The 23,439-nt window shown below is 37.7% G+C and overlaps 1 protein-coding gene across 1 annotated transcript in view; it reads left to right on the forward strand.

The window, feature by feature from the left end:
* Window positions 1-23,439, forward strand: part of LOC150091507 (neuferricin) — a 141,215-nt gene that overhangs the window by 61,298 nt on the left and 56,478 nt on the right. The window contains exon 3 of the mRNA XM_090384263.1: window positions 19,896-20,082. Within this exon, the coding sequence (XP_090240389.1) occupies window positions 19,896-20,082 (187 nt within the window). The remainder of the gene's footprint in view (window positions 1-19,895; window positions 20,083-23,439) is intronic.

Here is a 23,439-nt window from a genome sequence, read left to right on the forward strand (position 1 = left end):
TTGCACCGGCTGCGGACTGGGCGCCTGCGAGGTGGTCTGATTGAGGTGTATAAGGCTGATGGGATTCTTCCACTTGTTCGGATTACGAACCTAGGGGGGCATAGGTTCGGATTGAGGAGGGACGGCTGTAGAATGGATGTGCGGAAATTTGCCTTTAGCCAGTGGGTGATTGATTGCTGGAAAGAACTTCCATCTGTCGTTGTGGAAGTTGATAGGTTAAATAAATTTGAGGAACTGGACAAACATTTAGAGGGAATGGTTGTGCGAATTTTTTTTTTTTTTTTTTGGCTGATGCTACATAAGCTCATACGCTTGCTTTATTGCATCACATACCATGATTACTATTACTGTTACTAAGTTGGAATTTCCCCCATGCTTGTGCAGCACTCACAACTGTGCTTGCTGAATTGATTGAATCAAAAAAAAGAAATGTTCAACGAACATGTGAATAGAATTATTTATTGTATTTATTCAATTTTTTATCTCATGCGCAGGAAAAATTACAAAAGTGTGCAATTTAAACAATTTCAAAATTATAAAATTACAAAAAAAAAGAGGAGACAGGTGAGAGGAGAGAGATGTCAGTAAGTTTTACCTCTTGATCATCGTTGCCAGAATTGATGTCTTCAGCTGATAAGCATGCTGCTGCAGAGGTTGAGAGCTGTGGAGATTTAGAAGGGCTCGGCTGCCCAATCTTACGACAGAACATATTAATGGATGACTGGGTGGTGGCTTTTTTCTTTTCATTGTAGATCTCTTGGTAGCAAGCAAGCATATCATTCACCCCTCTGTTAACTTTTAAGAATCATTCGTTGTCAGGATCCATCTTCTCAAACCTAGCCATTGCTGATGCAATTTCACAAAATGCCATTGGCATCTCTCTGGTGATGAAGCATCTCGGCTCCTCATTTGGTTCATCTTGAGCTTTGGCAGTATTTTCTTCTTTCCCTATTGCTGCCTGCAAGTCAATAAGTTTTTTGTTAGATAATTCCTTCTCTTCTTCCTCTATTAACTCCTCCACTTCTTTGGCATCAACCTCCAACTGAAGTAGCTATGCAATCTTTACAATCTTATCTGTAACCTCTTCATATGATTCGTGGCGCTTCTGTAGCCAGGTGGGCAGGAGCAACAGTGCGCAGCACACGCTTCTTGATTAGACCGGGGTTTGAGTCCGTGACCACCAAATACGGAGGATGCGGAAAGGTCATGGAATGACCACCGCATATCCCAGAGTAATATGGCCTTAGTTGCTAATGCTCCTAAAAACCAAACAACAACAACATATGATTCGTCTTTTTCAAATCCTTTGAAGCCTTTTACGTGCTGTGGGCATATTTTCTTCCATGCGCCATTTAAACAACTTTTAGTAATTTCTGTTTAGGCTTTATTAATGTTTAAGATGGCGTGGTAAATATTGTAAAATTTCCAAAAGTCTCAGTGTAAAATTTTTCTCACCATCTGCTGCAGACAATGCCTAAGCAAATATGCGTAAATTAGTTTGCTTTTAAATTCGAAATAACACCCTGATTCATAGGTTGGATGAGTGAAGTCGTGTTTGGCAATAAAAATATGACTCTGATGTTCGAATTGAAATTGGCTAGATGCATAGGATGTACAGGAGCATTAACTATCTAATAGAAGCAAAATCTTGAAAGGAACATCATTGTCTTTACAATATTTTTCAACATTGGGAATGAAGCAGCATTTAAACCAATCCACAAAGATTTGTGGCAATGGGAAATTGTGGGAGCGAAGTTAAAAAACATGTAATTAATGATATTGAAATTTCGCAAGATTATTTAATGAAAAAACTTTCGAGCCTACAGACCAGTAAAGCTCCTAGAGTTGATGGTATATACCCTATAATCTTAAGAGAGGCGGCAAGCGAGTGCATTGAACCATTGAGACTAATTATGCGAGCATCACTAGACTCTGGGGAGATTCCCTTGAATTGGAAAAGTGCAAATGTATCTCCCATACATAAAGGTGGCTCTAAAAGTGAAGTTGGAAATTATCGACCTGTCAGTCTGACTTCAGTAGTAGGGAAAATCATGGAGGCAATGATCAAGGGTGGAATTCAGGATCATTTGGATCGAATTGAAATTCTCAAGGATACTCAGCATGGTTTCGTAAAGGGAAAATCATGTTTAACAAATCTGGTTCGCTATTTCGAAAGGGTCACTCACGAGCTGGATTTAGGGAATAATTTCGACATTGTTTATTTAGATTTCAGCAAAGCTTTTGACTCAGTCCCACATGAGCGGTTGCTTTATAAGCTGGAACAGGTTGGAATCACTGGGAAAATCCTTAGATGGATAGAAGTATGGCTTCAGGGCAGGAGGCAGAGGGTTGTGATAAATGGCTATTCCTCAGATTGGGTTGATGTAAGAAGTGGGGTTCCCCAAGGATCAGTATTAGGACCACTGTTGTTTTTAATTTTCATAAACGACATTGATGAAGGGATAGAGGGCGTGATGTCTAAATTTGCAGATGATGTTAAAATTGGTAGAGTAGTTAATGATCACTGTCAAGCTGAGCTTCTTCAGAGAGACCTAGATAGACTTCAGGAATGGTCAGAAAAATGGCAGCTGTGCTTTAATCCAACAAAGTGTAAGGTATTACACCTGGGAAACAGTAATCCCAAAAAAACTTATTCACTTGGTGGAGTTCAACTAAACCTAGTACTGGAGGAAAGGGACTTGGGTGTTACGATACGGTCAGACATGAAATTCTCTCAGCATTGTAAACAGGTTGCAAGGAAGGCCCATGGTGTCCTATCGATGATCTATCGAACTTTTGCAAGTAGAGATAGGGACATGATAATCCCATTATATAAGGCTTATGTTAGACCACACTTGGAATACTGTGTTCAAGTATGGAGACCGCACCTAAAGAAAGACATTGAGCTTCTTGAAAGGGTGCAAAGAAGGGTAACTCGCCGGGTGAGATCGGCAAAAGGGCGTCCTTATGAAGAAAGACTTCGAATATGTGGGTTGCAGAGTTTGGAAATTAGACACCTTAGAGGAGATTTGATTGAGGTGTTTAAGACTCTGAGAGGCATCAGTAAAATGAATGAGGACAAAATTTTCAAGATTATAAATGATGCTAGAACTAGGGGACATAAATTCAAGTTACCGGGGGGAAATGTTTAGTTTGGACTGCAGGAAGTTTTATTTTAGCCAGCGAGTTATAAATTACTGGAATAAGTTGCCTTCATGGGTGGTAGAGGCCGACAGTTTGGGGAAATTCAAAGGTCATCTGGATAGTACTTTCGGGTAAGGGAAGCGCATAGGATGATAGGTTTAATTTCCTTTTTATTTATTTTTTATTTTATTTTTTTTATTTATTAATTATTATTATTTAGTTATTTATTTATTTATTTATTTATTTTTTGTTTTTATCATTGTTTTGTTTGGAATTTTTTTTTTTTTTTGGCTGGTGCAGCATAAGCCATAGGCTTTCTTGCACCATGCGGCCGTTACTAATACTAATACTAACTTTTTAACTGTATACCATGTAAAAGATAATGAAAATAATTATGGAATTAAATGTTTATTGCATAAAACAGCAGTTCCAAAACTGCGCACAGCGGAATATTTAAAATTTTCGAGAAAAAAACAGTGATACTCTACATCTGTCGGACACTGCGCATACTACTAGCTCGAGGTAGTTCAGTTTCAACATTTCTTATTAAGTCGTTTGGACCTAACTACTTAATAAACGAAACCTTTAAGTATTTCTTTTGGTCTAGGTGTGCCGTGAAAATGTTACTGAGACACTAAAGGCACCGTGAACCGAGAAAGTTTGGGAACCTCTGACATAAAATACACGATACAGAAACAATTTGTTACGGAAATATTTGAACAGTTGCGTTAACAGGGTTGACTTTCTCTTTTCATCAATCAATTTCCGATAGCCGACAACAATCTTCTCTGGGCACTGGCGAAATAAATATTGCAGAGAACCTCAAACCTTTTTGTTTGAGTTTCTCCGTGATACAAAAGATTTCATCTAGTTCTTTTGCTGTTATCTCCTTTGTGGTAACTTTTTCACCTGGCTTATTTAAAAAGTAGAATTTTTAAATGCAAGTCTGCTTTTTTTTTCTTTTTTTTTTTTTTTTGTAGTTGTTGGCGCATCGGCTTCTGTGGCCATAATGCACCTCCCAAGGTTTTTGCAGTACTTTGGTACCCTTTCATAGGTACCCTTTGATTTAACCAGAAATTTCAGTATCAACAAGCTGTTTCCTGTAGTTGAAAACAGCTTGTTGATGTGAGAGGCAAGTGGCGACTGATAAGAATGCACAACTTGTCTTACTTTATCATGGATGGTGTATCTCAGCCAGAGACCAAACTGAGTTCCTCTCCTGTCTGGAAAAAAAATAATAATAATAAGTAAATAAAAAGTATGGTTTTAGTGAGCTCAGGAACAACTACCAGCATTGGAGAAAGTGTAAAGTGTTTTCGGGTCAAACGGCACCAGGGGTTTCCCTCTTCTCCACGTAGTATACATTGTTGTGTGATACAGTACACTGTAAAGGCCAGAGATTTAAAAGTATGGATATTGTGACATGTAATGTTTTGTACCATTGTTCATCTGGCCTTTTAGCCATTGGGTCCCTAATGGGACCCACCATTGCCCACACTTGTACCTGTGGAGGCAAACCAGGTACACCCAGTATAGTTATATTTACTCTGACAGGTCCTGCCACCTAACTTGCTGAGATTTCAGTGGTTAGGGCCTAAAAAAAAAAGTTACATAATTTACACTGAAACGGGGTATGTCGAATGGTAATAGGGTTGTTGCATGGTTGACTTAAGTTTTTGAGTGTGAGTTTAGAATAATTTTGGTTTCTTTAGACGTAGTCGCAAAGTTAGAGAGAGAGTGGGGAGACTGAAGACTGGAGGATAAGGCAGAGGTGGGTTTAATAGAGAAGGCGACCCCAGATGGTCAGTGAGGCATGCCTATGCCTCACCAGAGGGAAGAAAATGGGGTGGTGAGGAGGGAGGATACAATAGACTTCTCCCCCCACCACCCAGGAAGTAAGAAGAAAGTACCATGCAAGAGTGCATTGGTATGGGGAGGCCAATGGCCTTGGCAGCAAGCGATACAGTCATGTTCGGTAAGTTTGTCTCAGAGGTCACAGCCGCTGGTGTCAGGTTCAGGAGCTGTGTAAAGTTACATAAATCTGGCATTTACAAAACTTGGTAAAGGCCATATTTATGTAGGTTATTGGGTGTTCGTGTAGTATTAGTGTGGGGGTTGTATTGTTCATCTGGCCTCTTAGCTAGGTGCTTGTGTTTTCACACAAAAACCTCTAGTTTACTGTCCAGCACCACAAGGAGGTGGACCAGGCAGTAGGGGGTATGAAAGCACTAGTGGGGCAAACTCTAGCCAAAGCCACAGGCATGGATAGTCCATTAAAAAGAAAGTAAAAGTGAAAGGTTGAAGGTGATAGTTGGAAGACAAGAAATACGAGGGGATTAAAGTGGTAGAGAGAAATAAGGGAGCAGTAGTGAAGGCACCTGCCCAGTTGAAAGGGTGAACAGAAGAGGTTCCCCTCGAGATAGAATGCCCATCCCATTAGAAGGGTGGGAGTTGACAAGTGTCAGTACGGTTATCCACCAGGCAAAGGGGGGAGCTAGAAAGCAACCAACCCATGTGATTGGAATGGAAAACTATATAGGGAAAGAGTCCCTATTAGCATTAGCAAGGGCACATGATGCAAGCTTATATAGCATCAGCCAAAAAAAAAAAAAAAACACCCCTTCTCATTTCACTCATCCACCCACTCCAAATGTTTGTCTAGTTCTGCCTTGAATCTGTTTAATCTATCAACTTCTACAACAACAGATGGAAGTTTGCTCCATCAATCAACCACCCACTGGCTAAAGGCAAACTTCTGCACATCTATGCTACAACTGTCTTTCCTCAATTTGAATTTATGCCCTCTCAGGCGATTATTCTGAGCAAGAGGAAAAATCCCATCAGGATTGAGCATGCTCAAACCATTCAAGGCTTTATACACCTCGCAGGTGCCTAGTCTCCACACGCTATTATTTGCAAAACTTAATCCTTTCTTCATAAGAGCAACACTTTGTTCTATTCACTAACCTTGTTGCCCTTCTCTATACTCGTTCCACAGCTCTACATCCTTCTTAAAATGAGGCCTCCAGACCTGTATACAGTATTCAAGGTGTGGCCTGACCATTGCCTTATACAAGGGGATAATCACCTCATTATCCCTGCTAGAAAAATTCCTGTATATCATTGACAAGACACCATGGCCTACTCTTGCAGACCATCTGCACTGCTCAGTAAACTTCATATCTGCCTACACAATTACCCCCAGGTCCTTTTTTACTCTTTACCTCTGTCAGTGTAGTACCACACAGTTGATACGTTACTCTGGGGTTACTGCTTCCCATATGCAGTACTTTACATTTGTCAATATTAAACTTCAGTTGCCACCTCTCAGCCCATCTATTCAACTCTTCTCGATCCTGTTGCAGCAGCGTACAATCATTAGTGTCATTAACAACCATGCCAACCTTCATATAGTTTGCAAAGTTGGACATTAAACGTGATATACCATCATCAATATCATTGCTGATGCTATCGAGGCAGTGTTAGGTGGGTCGGAAAACTGCGAGCTTTGGGGGGGGATACAAGGACTAATAGATTAACAGTAGCCACTGGCAGAGGTGAAAGTGATTCTTGCACTGCTTCTATTGGAATGAGCAGCAGCCTGGAAAAGAAGATGCAGGGTATTTCAGAGACTGCTGAGAGTCATTGCTGTACAAATAAACACATTGGTTATGTTAGGGTAGCTAAGAATAGGAACATGTGCATGTATACTTGCATATACACCAATGCTAGGAGTTTGGTAAATAAATTTGAGGTATTGCCCAAAACATCAAAGGCAGATATTGTTGGGATATCAGAGACATAGTGTCACACAGATATAAGGAATGCATTTAGGGAGTACAATGTGTACAGAAAGGATAGACAGGACAGGAAGGGAGGAGTGGTTATGCTGTTAGTTAAGAAACACAAAATCTTAGGAAGTGCATCCAATTGATGTTGGTGGACAATGCAATGTTGAGTCTGTTTGGTGTGACATAAGCACTGGGAAAGGAAAAATGAGTGTAGTTGTGTGTTATAGGCCTAATGAATACGATGAGTATAATGAGCAATTGTGCAGAGAAATAGAGTGGGTTAGTAAATCAGTGTGTCTTATAATGGAGGATTTTAATTTCCCAGAGATTGTCTGGAATTTGTTGGTTGATCACTCATACACTAGCAAGCCTTTTGTGGATTTATTGGATGATTGTTTTATACAGCAGCATGTTCATTAGGCAACTATAAAGAGTAATACTCTTGATCTGATTATCAGTAGTGATTCTTCGTCATGCATTAAGAATCTGCAGATAAAGGGACCACTAGGTGGCAGTGATCACAGTGTGCTCCAGTGGGATTTACTCAGAGGTAACTACCATCAGGGGTAAAGGGAAGGGTTTTTGCTTTCGTAAAGGGGACTACAGTGGTCTGAGACAGTATTTAAATTCTATATGGTGGGGACCAACTGATGATGTTACCAACAGCAAATTCAAAATGGGAAGCATTCAAAGAAATAATCTTGGACGCTACTAGGCTTTTCATACCGACTAAGAAATATTGTTCAAGATTTAGGCCTAAATGGATGTCAGATGAAATAATTAGACATGTGCAGAGAAGAAAAATGCATGGGATACATATATAAATTAACAGGTGACAGAGAAGCCTATGATAGATATAAGCTGGTCTGTAACCAAGTCACAATGGAGGTTAGGCATGCAAAGGCAAATTAAGAGAAATCTTTGGCAAAGGATGCAAAGAGTTCTTTACTTATATAAACTCTAGAAGGAAGGGGATGAATCAGATTGGGCCACTTGATATCGATGGTTCAACTGTTGATGGTCCTGCTCAGGTAGCTAACAAACTAAATGAAGATTTGGCATCTACATTCACACATGAGAAATTATTCAGGCAGGGGAATGGTGGTGTATTAAACTCTGGCAGTAAGCTAGATAATCTTGTAATAACTGAGAGTAAAGTGGAGGAGAAATTGCTGAAGATAAACATAAGAAAGGCACCTGTGGTGGATATAATCTATTCAGTTATATTAGAGACAACAAAGGAAATAAGCAAATCCTTAGCCATAATTATGACAGCTTCCTTGGACTCAGGGAAGGTACCCATGGACTGGAAATGTGCAAATGTGACTCCAATCCACAAAGGAGAATCAAAGGGAGACACAGGTAATTACAGACCTGTTAGTTTAACTTCTGTTCCATGGAAATTAATGGAGGCACTGGTTAAAGAAGCATTGCAGGATCATCTAGACAAAACTTCAGTTATAGCTCGGACACAGCATAGGTTTGTTAAGGGAAAGTCTTGTCTGACCAATTTGAGTGTGTGTGGTATGGATGTTTATTGGCGCATTAGCTGCTATGGCTATAGTGCACCTATTTGTAGTCATATTAGAAAATAACAAAAATGAAGCCAGTTTAAATTAATTTCAGTTCTGATACCTATTCATAAAAGATGATAAACTGCAATTTGTTTTAAAAAGCAGAAAAGTCTGTTAACATTTGCATCTTCTCCAATGATATGATGTAGTTTCAATGGTTCTGGAAGATTAGCCAGATTTTGAAGTATTGAAGCTCAATGTTGTTGATAATGAGGACAGCAATTAGAATATGTTTGACTGTTAGATGTTCTAAGCAATGTGGACGTTGAGGAGGATCATCGTCCATTAGTAGATGGAAGTGAGTCAGATGGGTGTGTCCTATTCGTGTGAGTACCACTTCTTCCTGCCACACTGTCTGATTGCTCGTGTGCCAGAACTTTGGGAGTTTTTTTTTTTTCAACTGGAAAAGTTTGGTATTTGTTTGGTTATGCCATAACTCTGTCCACTGTGCATGGCATGCTGCCATTTCTGCAGTGCTTATGTCTGTGTGACACCACATCTCTGATATCCCAACACTTTAAGCTCACCAAATTTATTAACTATACTCCTAGCATTGGTGTACACACAAGTATATGTACACCTGTTTCTACTCTTAGTTACCCTAACACAGCCCATGTATTTACTTGTTCCACTGCGACTCCCAGCAGTCCTGGAAATCCCCATTGCCTTGCTTTCCAGACTGCTGCTCAATTGCATTTCAATAGAAGCAGAAGCTACTTTGGTGCTCTATCACACAATAGCCAAGGGGCAAGCTCTATTGGCCAGTGTTAGCATCACACACCATGCCGACATAGTCATTTGACACATTCTTTTTTGCTGAGGGCTGATGACCCTCCTATGTGTGAGTCCTGTGGCACAATTTTATCACTTAGACACATTTTAATTGATTGTCCAGATTTTAGCAATATCCGTGTTACCGCTTTTAACCATCTGACTGAGCCGTATACACTCAGTCAGATTTTATCTGACAATGACAATGTCTGCTGTTTTTAGCTTTTTGACTTCAGTAAACCTTTTTAATCACATTTAAAAAATCTTATTATTATAGTTACTCGTTTACTGATATTTATCTTTTAGTTTATACTTGTTTCATACTTGACTTAGTGACCTAAATCATTAGGCCACTGAAAATTTTACTTTTTATGACCAGGTTTTGGCGCATTATAGCCTTAGTTGCTAATGCGCCAATAAAACCCAAGCAACAACAACAACACCATGCTAGCTAACTAGCAATGGCATGGGTGTCTGTTTGTATAGGCAGGGGGATCCCACTATGACCATCTGGGGGGAAGGTAGGCAATCTTAACCACTCATAATCCTCATTTGCTCTCTACACCCATTCTGGTTTTATAATTTTTTCTTACATTTTATACTGATATTATGCTTTTTTTCTTACATTTTCTGTTAGATTATTATTTTTATTTTTTTCCATGCATCTTTTTTCTCACACTGTGGGAGAGGATGCAGTGGTGTGTAATGTACTTACTACACTAAATATCTAATAATTAAAATTAAGTAGCTAAAGACTATGGGTTAGTAAATACTTATATTTATCATTAATCAATCAATGTGTGGTTTGCACCCTTTCACACACTCACAAGCATACTCTCATTTATTCTGCTGGAATCCAAAGAGTTTATTGCACCACAACCACCCAGTTTGGGACAATTGTGGAAAGCAGCTGAGTCAACTTGGACTTATGTTGCTGGGGTTCACTTTTGAAAATCCATATTGAATCCTTGTCACATCAGATCTAGGTTGTTCTGAGGGCTAAAGGCGAACCTACACACAATTAGTTAAGTGTACCTAATTGCCACTCTGTGTAAATTGACATTGAGGTGCATAATAAATATATGCAACAACTGACATATACATGTGATTGCTTTAATGATAGAGGAATTAAAATAGTAGTAGTAGTAGTGGCATGTGATGCAAGAAAGCAAATGTATGAGCTTATGCAGCATCAGCCAAGAAAAAAAAAAAAATCACACCATTCCCCCCAAATGCCTGTCCAGTTCCTCCTTAAATTTATTCAACCTATCAACTTCCACAACAACAGATGGAAGTTTGTTCCAGCAATTAACCACCCGCTGGCTAAAGGCAAATTTCCACACATCTATTCTACATCTGTTCTTTCGTAATTTGAATTTATGCCCTCTTAGGTTCGTAATCTGAACAAGTGGAAGGATCCCATCAGAATTCAGCGTGCTGAACCCATTCAAGGCCTTATACACCTCAATCAGATCACCGTGCAGGTGCCTAGTCTCCAGCCACTGCAATTTGCAGAACTTAAGCCTCTCTTGATAAGAGGATCCCTCCATTCCCTTCACCAATCTTGTTGCCCTTCTCTGTACATGCTCAAGTAAATCTACATCCTTCCTAAGATGAGGCCTCCAGACCTGTATGCAGTACTCAAGGTGTGGCCTGACCATTGCTTTATACAGAGGGATAATCACCTGCTTTTTTCCCTGCTAGCAAAATTCGTATATATCATTGACAAAACCCCATGACCTGCCCTGGCAGCCTGTCTGCATTGCTCAGAAAACTTCATATCTGCCTGCACAATTACTCCCAGGTCTTTTTCATTTTCTACCACCTTAAGTGTAGTACCACATAGTTGGTACGTTTCTCTGGGGTTACTTCTACCCATATGCAGTAATTTGCATTTGTCAAGGTTAAACTTCAGTTGCCACTTCTTAGCCCATCTGCCCAAATTATCTAGATCCTGTTGCAGTAGCACACTGCCATTACTGTCATTAACAACCCTGCCAACCTTTGTATCATCTGCAAACTTCGAAATTAAGCCTGATATACCTTCATCAATATCATTGATAAATATACAAAACAACAGTGGATCTAACACCGAACCCTGTGGGACTCCACTAATAACATTAGTCCAAGAAGAGCAGCACCCATTGATTATCACCCTCTGTCTTCTCGCATTTAACCATCCTTTTATCCATTGTAGCAACTTACCCTTAATACCATTCTGCTTCAATTTGTACAATAGTCTTCCATGCGCAACAGTGTCAAAAGCTTTCCTGAAATCCAAATGTATGATATCAAAATTATTTTTTGCATCCAGTTCCTTTGTAACCGCATCATAATATCCTATCAAATTTGTCAGACAAGACTTTCCCTTAACAAACCCATGCTGTGTTGGAATTATTGCTGCAGTCCTGTCTAGATGATCCTGCAATGCATCTTTAACCAGCGACTACATTATTTTACCCGGAACAGAAGTTAAACTAACTGTCTGTAATTACTCGAGTCACCCTTTGATCCCCCCTTTGTGAATTGGGGATACATTTGCACATCTCCAGTCCATGGGAAACTCCCCAGAGTCCAAGGATGCTCTCATAATTATGGCTAAGGGTTTGCTTAGTTGCTTTGCCGCCTCCTTTAATATAACTGGATAGATCCCATCCACCCCAGGTGCTTTTATTACGTTTAACTTCAACAATTTCTCTTCCACTTTGCTCTCAGTTATTACAAAATCATTAAGTATCCTGCTACAATTTGATAACCTTCTGTCATTTTCAAACCTTAATAATTCCTCACGTGTGAATGTAGATGCAAAATACTCTTTCAGTTTGTTTGCTATCAGAGCAGGATCATCAACAGTCGAACCATCGATGTCAAGTGGACCAGTCAGATTCATCTCCTTCCTTTTAGAGTTTATATAAATAAAGAAATCCTTGCTGTTTTTCTTAGCATCTTTTGCCAAGGATTTCTCGTAATCTGCCTTCGCCTGCCTAACTTCCTTTGTGACCTGATTACAGATTAACTTATATCTGCCATAGGCTTCTGAGTCGCTTGATAATTTATATGCATCCCATGCATTTTTCTTCTCTGTTTGTTACGAGTCTCATTAGTTCATTTGAATTAGTTCATTAGTCCTTAAATGATAGACTTGTACTGGCAGATTTTTTATTGGTTTTCCATGGCCTTTCCTGAAACTTTCTAGCCATAGCTTGTATCTTTTTTGAATTCTTTACCGTACAATTGTATTGATCAACACCACTGTAGTCATTCATTTTTGGCTGAACAAATGGTTAATGGACAGATGAATGTAAACTTCAGATTTTTCCATTCTTTGCATACTATTTGATATTATGTTTAAGGCCTATGTTTAAGGTATCCCATAATTGATTGTTAGTAAATTAATTTCATTTCATATTCTTATGTAGTCTGTCTCTTTTATTATCTTCTTTTTCCCATAGTTACTCCTATACTAGATGCTCATATTTCTGATTATTTATTATTTTGTGATGATATCAGTTGACAAAATTGACATAACTATGTAATAAAAAAATGTCCTATATTTCTTATATATTTAAAACATCCTTTATTTCTCATATGTAATATCTTGCATTTCTTATTTTCAAATTTTGATCATATTTGGTGTAATATTATATTAATTTAGATTAATACTGTTCAACCTGTTGGATGACAAGCTTTAGAAGCACTGATTTATTTAACAGTGTAAGTCAGTGGCGGATTTCCGCACAGGCGCACGAGGCCTCTTAAATATAGGGGGCCTCAAATCTCAGGTCTCAAAAAAAAAAAAAAAAAAAAAATTGTTTCATTTTTAATTTTTACACTCATCATTATTACTGTTACTGTATAAAACTATAATTTAATATGAGAAGTTAGTAAACTCGTATGCGAATATCCCTACATATTATATGAAATATCTATTCGAACTAAGTGAATCTGAAGTAGAATACGTATTATCATTAATGCTTAGTTGTGCCATTTTTTCATTTAAACATTAGTTAAAATATGTATGAAAGAATTGCGCAACCAAAATGATTAAAACCGCAACACCAAATCTAGAGCGCGCGCTATAGTAAAAATGTGCGCATAGAGTGCACACTGTAGTGGTACCGAAAATATTTAGGAGGGGCCTCAAAATTGAATTGCACCTGGGCCTCTCAAGTGCTAAATCCGCCACTGGCGTAAGTAATGCAGTTTTTAAGAACTAAATTGGATAAATGTACTCGCCTATTAGTCGCACAGTCTTTTTCTGATCTCTGCTGAAAAATTTTCAATAACAACAAACTTTCGTCAATTATAACATGAAATAATGTGAAGAAGAGTAATGATCAAGGTTGCATCTATTTTCTAGTTGATGTCATTTTATGCATCAGTTAGGCAATATAATTTAGCAGAAATGTAATGCTCTCAGTAATGCTGAGAGAAAAACAGAAAACCCAGTTTTTTGGGTGCAAAGGAAGCAATATTTGTAATCCTCTTATGCCAAAAAAGATTGGAAGCTTGGTAATTCCTAGTAGAGAGATGTGTTCTTGTCTAGAAATTGAGTGTCATTGAAGATGAGAAAAGGAGCAGTAGACTCTTTTTTTGTGAGAAATAAGATAGGACTGAGTTTTAGATAGATTAGAATTATCTAAGTTTTCTTTGCCTGCTGAATTACCTGGAGATTGGCATTTAAGGATTTGGTGGAGTGTATTGAAGAAAATGAAGTTGTTTGTATAAAACATGGTTTTGCAAATTTGAAGGTAGATTGTAGCATGCTATCATCAGGAAATAAATTTGAAGGAAAATTGCTCCACATAACAGAAGTGTAATGGAAGTGTAATCAAGAAGAGGAAAAGTTGGTTCTATGAGTTTGGAGTTGGAGAGTGAATCAATTCACTCTCCAACTCCAAACACAAAACACATAATTTTGTCAAAAGAATTTCCAGTTAGTGTAAGAAGTCATTAATATTAATAAACAAGAGGAAAAGAGTGGTAGAGAGAACTGAACTGAACTTTTGAGAACACCAATTTTAGTGGAGATATTAGAAGACAAGAGTCATTGACCCATCACTCACAGGAAGCAGTCAGAGAGAAACTGGATACCTAGTTTTCTCTCTGACTTACAAGTACTGCCTTTGAAGCAAAAAACAGTCCAAAATCCATAAGTTGGTAGCCTGTTTAGAAGACCTTTTATGCCAAACGTGATCAGAAACCTTAGAAATGTCAAAAATAAATTTTGCCAAATTTTTCCATCAAACTTGTCTAAAGATGAACGGCATAAGTCATTATATCACGAATAGAGCACCACTGATGGAATCTATATTGGTGGACATTGATCATATGGAAGGTTTCAACATAGTATAAGAGTTGGTGGTTAATGAATTTCTCCATTACTTTAGAAACAGTAGAGGTAAGGGCTATAGGGCAATAATTGTATGGGAGAGATTTGCCACTCATTTTAAGGACTGGTTGGATATAAAGAAATTTTGAAACAGAAGGAGAAACACCAGTGGAATAAGAATGTGTAAAAAAGGCAACACAGAACAGGAGGAGCTCAAGAGTGCTGCTTTTGAGAAAAAGTGGAAAAATTCCATCGGAACCTGGAGCTTTCTTGGCACCAAGATTGTTCAGAATTCTTCTAACATCCTTCTGTTGGAAGCTCACAGGAGGCATTGAATGCAATGTTACTGGGTATGGTAAGAAGAGGTGTGCCAAGATATCAGTACAAGAGTCAGAAGAAAATTAGGATGCTAGTAAGTTGGCTTTATCTTTAGCTGTGGATGCAATAAAACCATCAGGTTTTAACAGAGGTGAGAGTATAGATGGACAAAAGTTGCAAGACAGAGCTTGACACACCCAGGGTCCTGAGCTGGATATCATCATTCTTCTCTTCCTTGGTGATTCTCTCTCTCTCTCTCTCTCTCTCTCTCTCTCTCTCTCTCTCTCTCTCTCTCTCTCTCTCTCTGTGGGTAGTTCAGAAATTTTTTTTTTGGCTGGTGCAGCATAAGCCTCAGGCTTCCTTGCACCATATGGCTAATAATAATAAGGTTGAACACGTTAACCCTCCCAGCATTACTGCAATCTATGAGAGCACATGCAAACATTATTATTTGCAGATAATACAAGAGATTAATGTCATGTCTACTTCCCTAAATTATATGATATATGTATTGTGGTTAAACACAAAAACCTGTTTGTGGAAATTGTGATGTGAAATTTAAGAATCATTTTTGAAATCTACACATAAAAATTGACTGGAAACAGCTTATGGAAGTAAAAATCATTTTGGCCAGCCAGTGTTATTAGGATGGGAAAATGGAGAGTTTTTGTTGTTTTTTAATAGTTGATGCTGTATAAGCTTGCTTCCTTGCATCAATTTGCTACTGCTATTACTAAATGGAAGAATGTAGCTACCCGAACCATAGAAGTCAAAATGTGAAGGAGTGGTATGCTAGACAAATTACACTTATTTAGCATAATGGTTTCTTTGCTGTGAGACATGTTCCACTTTGAGATGAAAGAGACTTATTGTGAAAAGAAAGAAAAGTTATTAATTCCCCCAGAATATGAATTACGAATAAAATGGATATTATAGCTGCTGTGAACACAATTAAATGTGTTAAATAAATTCTATTCAGTTAAATAAATTCGATATTGATATGCATAGTATATAGCTAATACATGATCATGTGTTAGCCAAATGGTGCAAAGAAAGCCACAAGCCTTTGCTGAAACAAAAATAAATAATATGTAAAAATAAAAAATTAATATATAAATTTTCTTTATTTTTATTTTTCCCGTTTTTATTTTTATTTTTCTGTCTTAATTTCCCCAGGCTGTTTGCCTCAACTCCCTGCAGAGGAAACTTATTCCAATAATTAATAACTTACTGTCTAAAAGAAAGCTTCCTGCAATCCAGTCTAAATCTGTTTCACTATAATTTGAATTTATGGCCCCTAATTTTGGACTCATACAAACAGTGAAAATTCTGGTTACCCATTGTTGGATCCTTTCAAGAAACTTGTTTGTGTGTTTTTTTTTTTTTTTTTTTTAAGGTGTGTTTTCCATACTTCGAAAAAGTATTCTACGTGCAGTCTTACAATTACCTTATACAGTGGCATTATGTCCTCTGTACCTCTACAAACAAGTCTTCAATAGAAGACCATGGGCCTTCCTTGCCACCTGTTTACACTGCTCAAAGGACTTTGTGTCCACCTGTATCATAGCTCTCGAATCCCTTTCTTCCTCTACTGGTTTTAAATCAATCCACCAAGTGAGATTATTTTGAGATTGCTATTTTCCAACTGTAAGTTTTTGTATTTTGCTGTATTAAAACATAGCCGACACCTTTCTGGCTATCCTTGAAGCCTATCCAAGTCATCCTGAAGGAACACTGCTTGGTACTTAACATTAAACACTCTAGCAGTCTTCACATCTCCAAATTTCGAGGTCATTGATGAAAATCAGAAACAAAGATTTCTGATTTTCTTGAACTGATTTGAGGATCCCACTTGTAATGTTAGACCAATCTGATGGATTAATCACAGTGCTCAGCAGCACCTTGCACTTGGAATCTTACTCATGAACTCAACATATTCCAGCTTATACCGTAGCCTTTCTTGAGGGACTGAATCAAATGCTTTGGTAAAATCCAGATAAAGTGTTGAAATTATTTCATACGTCCATCTCATGAATAACTGTATCAAAAGAGTTAGCCTGGTTAGTTAAACATGATTTTCCTTTAAGAAAAATGTGTCCAGCCTTAAATTCCATTTCTACCTAAATTTGTTCCTGTATTGTATCCTCCATCAAATCCACTATAATTTTCCTTACCACTGAAGTGGGTAGTTACCCACTTCACTCTTAGAACCACCTTATTGTATTGGTGGTAAGTTGGCATTTCTCCAATCCAGAGGAATCTCTCTCTCTCTCCCCCCCCCCTGCATCCAGTGATGTCCCCATAATTAACCTTAAGGGTTTGATGCACTCTCCTACCACTTCCTTCACAATTACTGGGTTAGGTTAGGCTACAGTTTTATTATGACTGCATGTTCTGCAGTCATAAAACTGAGAACTGAGGAATTAAGACATTCAGCAAGCAAGAGGTTGGCAGCAGCCTATGGATGGTCTGAGGATGGGCTCCAGCAAGGTTCCCAAAACATTACCTTAATGTTTAGTGATTTAGTTAATAGCTAAATAAACTATCTTAATATTCACGTGTTTTATTATTTTTTTATGGTTTTAAATTTGACAGTGAACCATTGGAGGAAAGTTCACTTTTTACCAGGGGATTCAGAGTTCATAGTTTTTTTTTTTTTGTTTGTTTGTTTTTTTTTTATTTCTTCCATGCAATTTAATTTTTGTTTCTTGCCCCTCTTGCTTTAACTAAGCAATCAGATAGTAAGTTTCATCTTCGAACCCATACTATCCAGTTATATTAAAGGAGGCAGCAAGGGAAATAAGCAAACCCTTAGCCATTATTATGAGAGCATCCTTGAACTTGGGGGAAGCCCCACGATCTGGAAATGTGCAAATGTATCTCCAATTCGCAAAGGGTGACACAAGTAATTACAGACTTGTTAGTTTGACATTCTGTTCCAGAGAAAATAATGGAGTCACTGGTTAAAGAAGCATTGCAGGATCATTTAGACAAGACTGCAGCAATAATTCAGACACAGCATGGGTTTGTTAGGGGGAAGTATTGTCTGACCAATTTAATTGGATACTATGATGTGGTCACAAAGGAACTGGATGCAAAAAATAATTTTGATATCATATACTTGGATTTCAGGAAAGCTTTTGATACTGTTGCACATGGAAGACTGCTGTACAAATTGGAGCAGTATGCATTAAGGGCAAGTTGCTACAATGGATAAAAGGATGGTTGAGTGGGAGAAGTAATCAATGGATACTGCTCTATTTGGACTAATGTTATTAGTGGTGTCTGTCAGGGTTTGGTGTTGGGCCCATTGTACATTTGGCTTGATATACTTTCATCAGTGATATTGATAAAAGTATATCAAGCTTAATGTCAAAGGTTGGTTGTTAATGATAGTATGCTGCTGCTGCAACAGGATCTTGAAAGGTTGGGTAGATGGGTGGAATGGGCTGGCAAGTACTGCATATGGGTAGCAGTAACCCCAGAGAAATGTACCAACTATGTGATGTTACACTCAGGGTAGTGGAGAATGAAAGAGACATTGGGGTAATTGGGCAGTCAGATATGAAGTTTTCTGAATAGTGCAGACAGGCTGCCAGAGTAGGTAATGGGGTCTTTTCAATGATATACAAGAATTTTGCGAGCAGGGATAAAGAGGTGATTCAAGTGATTATACCCTTGTATAAGGCAATCGTCAGGCCACACCTTGAGTACCTCGTACAGGTCCAGAAGCCTCATTTTAGGAAGGATGTAGAATTGCTGAATGAATACAGAGAAGGGAAGCAAGACTGGTGAAGGGAACAAAGGGGGTGCTCTTATGAAGAAAGACTTAAGTTCTGCAAATTGCAGCTTCTGGAGACTAGGCACCTGTGAGGCGATCTGATTGAGGTGTATAAGGCCTTGAATGGATTGAGCAGGTTTAATGCTGAGGGGATTCTTCCTCTTGCTCAGATTACAAATCTGAGGGGACATAGATTGAAACTGAGGAAAGACAGTTTTAGCATAGATGTGCGCAAGTTTGCTTTTAGCGAGCGGGTAGTTGATTGCTGGAACAAACTTCCATCTGTTGTTGTAGAAGTTGATAGCTTGAATAAATTCAAGGCAGAACTAGATAAACATTTGGAATGAATGGATCAATGAAATGGGAAGGTTTTTTTTTTTTTTTTTTTTTTTTGCTGATGCTGTGTAAACTTGCTTTCTTGCCTCATGTGCCTCTACTAACACTAATGCTAATTTATATAATTGACTGTAGTTAGCTGATCTCTGCTAGAGGGATTAGGGTTTCCCTCTCCAGATTTATCAGCCAGCACACCATGCAGATCACTATGTAAACAGATATTTGTATAAGTAGAATCATACATGACTAGGCACATTATGGCCAAAGTAGTGTGTGTCAACAAGAAAACTATCCAGTGAACATCAAGGATGTTTTTTCAGTTACTAAAAAGTCATGAAAGGAAATTGAGAGGCCCGTTCAGTTTGGAACCACATCTTATATGTGTATATTTTGTGGGAATTCATCAAGGTAGTTAACTAGTTGTCTAGCACTTGCTCAAATATTTTCCAGTTGTCATGCCTTTCTTTTTAAGAACTGTCTCTCTACAACTCCATCCCATCTTATCAACAGGTTTTTTTTTTTTTTTTTTTTTTTTTTTTTGACACATCACATAGTTTATCAGGAACTATTAATGTGCATTCTTCATATCAACAAGCTATTAAACATTTTCTTGCACAATGCAAGCATCTTCTATTAACTGATTTCTGCGTAAAATTGTTCACTGTATCAAAAATTTTAAAAGATCATAGGGTCTTTCAGAGAATACCGGATATTATATAGATTTCTTTTAGCAACTTTGAGCATTAAAACATAAATACTGTTTAACTTTTTTGAAAACTAGCTTAAACTAATGAAACTTGTGTTAGTGCAGAGTTAATCAAAATTATTTTCTCCTATTACTTTTCTAGGTAAACTGATTGGTAGGTATTATGACAAAAGTGGTAGTGCTACAGAAGAGCTCAAGAAAGCTTTGGATACAATTGAACATGCTAGAACAAATAAATGGAGTGAAGCTTTAGAAAAACAGTTATTTCCTCCATGTAATACAGAATGGAGCAAAGAGAGAGGAAGCAGTGTTTGGTGCACCAAAAAGAGGTAACTGTTTTCAAATATAGCAGATGGAAATAAAATCAAAATTCTCATTATCAAACTTGACAAAGGCCAGTTGAAATAACTGGATAGTTTGTTGTTACTACCAACTTTTGTCAATGAGCTCAGTTCACTTATTGTGCTTATTCACAAAGGCATTACATGCATTAAAAATGCCCCATTGCTTTTATTGGTGATTAGACCGGGGTTCGAGCCCGTCGCCACCAAATATGAAGGATGCGGAAAGGTCAGGGAATGACCACCGCATATCCCGGAGCAATATGGCCTTAGTTGCTAATGCTCCTAAAAACCAAACAACAAACAAACAAACAGCTTTTATTGGTTATAATGAAATATTTGAATATTGGTAATGTTTAACATGCAAGCCATCTGTTGAAATCGTGATAAAATGATAAAAATATAACATTAACAGACATGTTGGTGGACTTTTTCCAACATTATTATGCTTATAATAAAAGCATGAAATAATACAAAATTGCTCACTTTTTTTGAAGCCAACTTTATTTTCAGTTTATTATGAACACAACTCTGAAAAATCCATTTCAGTACATCTCATATTGTGAAGGCATTCACAATATGAGATGTATTGAAAGGATACCACTATAACAATAAGTTCGATTAATTTACTGCACAGACATAAAACATTTGCACTAACTTATATGTCTATAAATTTCCTCACAGTCAAGGCCTTTGTCCTGAATTTTCATTAAGTGTTAAACTATTAATTTCATAATTGGGTTGCGAGCTGTTATACATCAGAGTACCTATCCACCCACTGATGAAGGGACAAATAGCCCTGAAATGGTCATCTGGGTGATGGTATCCACTAGGGCTTTCAATACTAGTATCCCGGTCATTTTTTTCTGGTATTCAAATACCGGTTTTTTGGTACTATTTTAAAAAAAAAAATGGGTTATAATTTAATCACATAAAGGTTATAAAATCACCTTTATGCGATTATGATGTCCTTATCTCTGATAGTAAATGTTCGATAAATCATCGATAGGACACCATGCAACATTGCAACCTGTCCACAATTCTCAGACAACTTCATGTCTGACCGTATCGTAACTCCCAAGTCCCGTTCCTCCATGCACCTCCGTGGACAAGAGCGGCAGTGCGTAGCACACGCTTCATGATTAGACTGGAGTTCGAGCCCGTGACCACCAAATACGGAGGATGCAGGAAGGTCAGGGAATGACCACTGCATATCCCAGGAGCAATATGGCCTTAGTTGCTAATGCTCCTAAAAACCAAATAACAACAACAACCATTCCTCCCCTAACTTTAGTTCAACTCCACCAAGTGTATGTTATTTTTGTCGTTGCTGTTCCCCAGGTGTAAGACCTTGCATTTTGCTGAATTAAAGCACATAGCTGCCACTTTTCTGACCATCCTGGAAGTCTATCTAGGTCACTCTGAAGAAGCTCTGCTTGGCGGTGATCATTAACTACTCTACTGATCTTTACATCATTTGCAAGTTTAGACATCACACCTTATATCCCTTCGTAGATGTCATTTAAGATAATCAAAAACAACAGTTGTCCCAGTACTGATCCTTGGGGAACCCCACTTCTTACATTAACCCAATCTGAGGAATAATCATTTATCACAACCCCCTGCCTGGTGCCGTCAAGCCGTCGTGCTATCCATCTAAGGATTTTCCATATGATTCCAGCCTGCTCCAACTTATAAAGTAACCGCTCATGTGGGACTGAGTCAAATGCTTTGCTGATATCTAAATAAACAATGTCGAAATTATTCTCTAAATCCAGCTCACGAGTGACCTGTCAAAATCGCTAACCAGATTTGTTAAACATTATTTTCCCTTTACAAAACCATGCTGTGTATCCTACAGAATTCCATTTCCATCTAAATGATCCTGAATTCCACCCTTGATCATTGCCTCCATGATTTTCCCTACTACTGAAGTTAGACTGGCTGGTCGGTAATTTCCTGTTACACTCCTAGAACCACCTTTATGTGCCAGTTTACACCAATCCAACGGAATCTCTCCTGTCCAGTGATGCTCTCATAACTAGCCTTAATGGTTCAATGCACTCACTTGCCACCTCCTTTAAGATTATAGGATGTATGCCATCAACCACAGGAGCTTACTCTCCTGTGGGTGCAAAAGTTTTCTCATTAAATCAACATGTGAAATTTCAACATCATTAATTACATTTTTTTTCAACTTCACTCCCATAATTTCTCATTGACACAAAGGGTTTTTCTTCTGTAAATATCAATGCAAAGTAACTGTCGAATTCATATGCAACATCAGTTGGGGTATCTAATACTATCCCGCGCAATTACATATGCATCTGATATGATTTGTCCTTCTCTTCTTTGCATTTATATATGTGATGAATTCCTTATCCCCACTCTTTGCTCTCTCCCAAACTCAGTAAAGATACTATAGTGAAAATTATACTTTGCTGAATAAATGATGAACATAATTCAACCATGGAAGACCAACGTGGAACAGAACATCAGTGTTCTGCAAATTGTTTCCAAAATAAGAAATTGCCTGACTCCAATGAGATTTTAAAAGATGAACTTGAGTCGGAAATTAATGAAATACTTTTAACTATTTTTGTTAAAAAAGTTCAAAGCCTAGAAAATATGGACTGAGATCGTCTACGATTATCTCAGTACCAGACTAGAATCCGAAAGGGCGTTTTCTGCCGCTAATCAAATACTGTATGTACCAAAATTAGATACATTTTAAACGATCATACTATTGATTGCTTATGTTTCTTAAGAGCTCACTTTATTCGGACTGGTAGTATGGATGCTTAAACATAACTAACTTTGCAGTAACAATATGTATTTTTTTGTTTTTAGAATAACCTTATTTTTAATGATTTTTTCAGAATATTTATTATTGCGATAAATGTTTATTTAAAACTTGAATTCAAATAATTACAGCTTGTTTTTTCCTTACTTTATTAACTGTCATCAAAATTTATTGAGAAAAAAACATTTGTTTTTGGAATACTGGTATCCCGGTTTCATAAATTAAAAATACCGGTATTAAGGTTTTTGACCAGTATTGTAAGCCCTAGTATCCACCGAGAATAAGTAACAAATAGTCATCTCTTTGGAGAAGCATTTATTTGAAGTATAACCAAATAGGCAACTCGTGTAAGTATTCACAATATGAGATGTAATGAAATAATGTCACTATAATAACTTCGGTTCAATTAACACTTATAGACATGATGCATTTGCACTAACTTATATACTCAGTGATCACTGAATTATGATCACCCCAACCCCATCCATAATGGACCATGCCACATAGCTCACAGTGTAAAAAGTCTGAACAGCTTCATATGC

This window comes from Mastigoproctus giganteus, chromosome 1 (genome assembly GCF_048544385.1).
Source record: "Mastigoproctus giganteus isolate SK-2022 chromosome 1, ASM4854438v1, whole genome shotgun sequence".
Lineage (NCBI taxonomy): Eukaryota > Metazoa > Arthropoda > Arachnida > Uropygi > Thelyphonidae > Mastigoproctus > Mastigoproctus giganteus.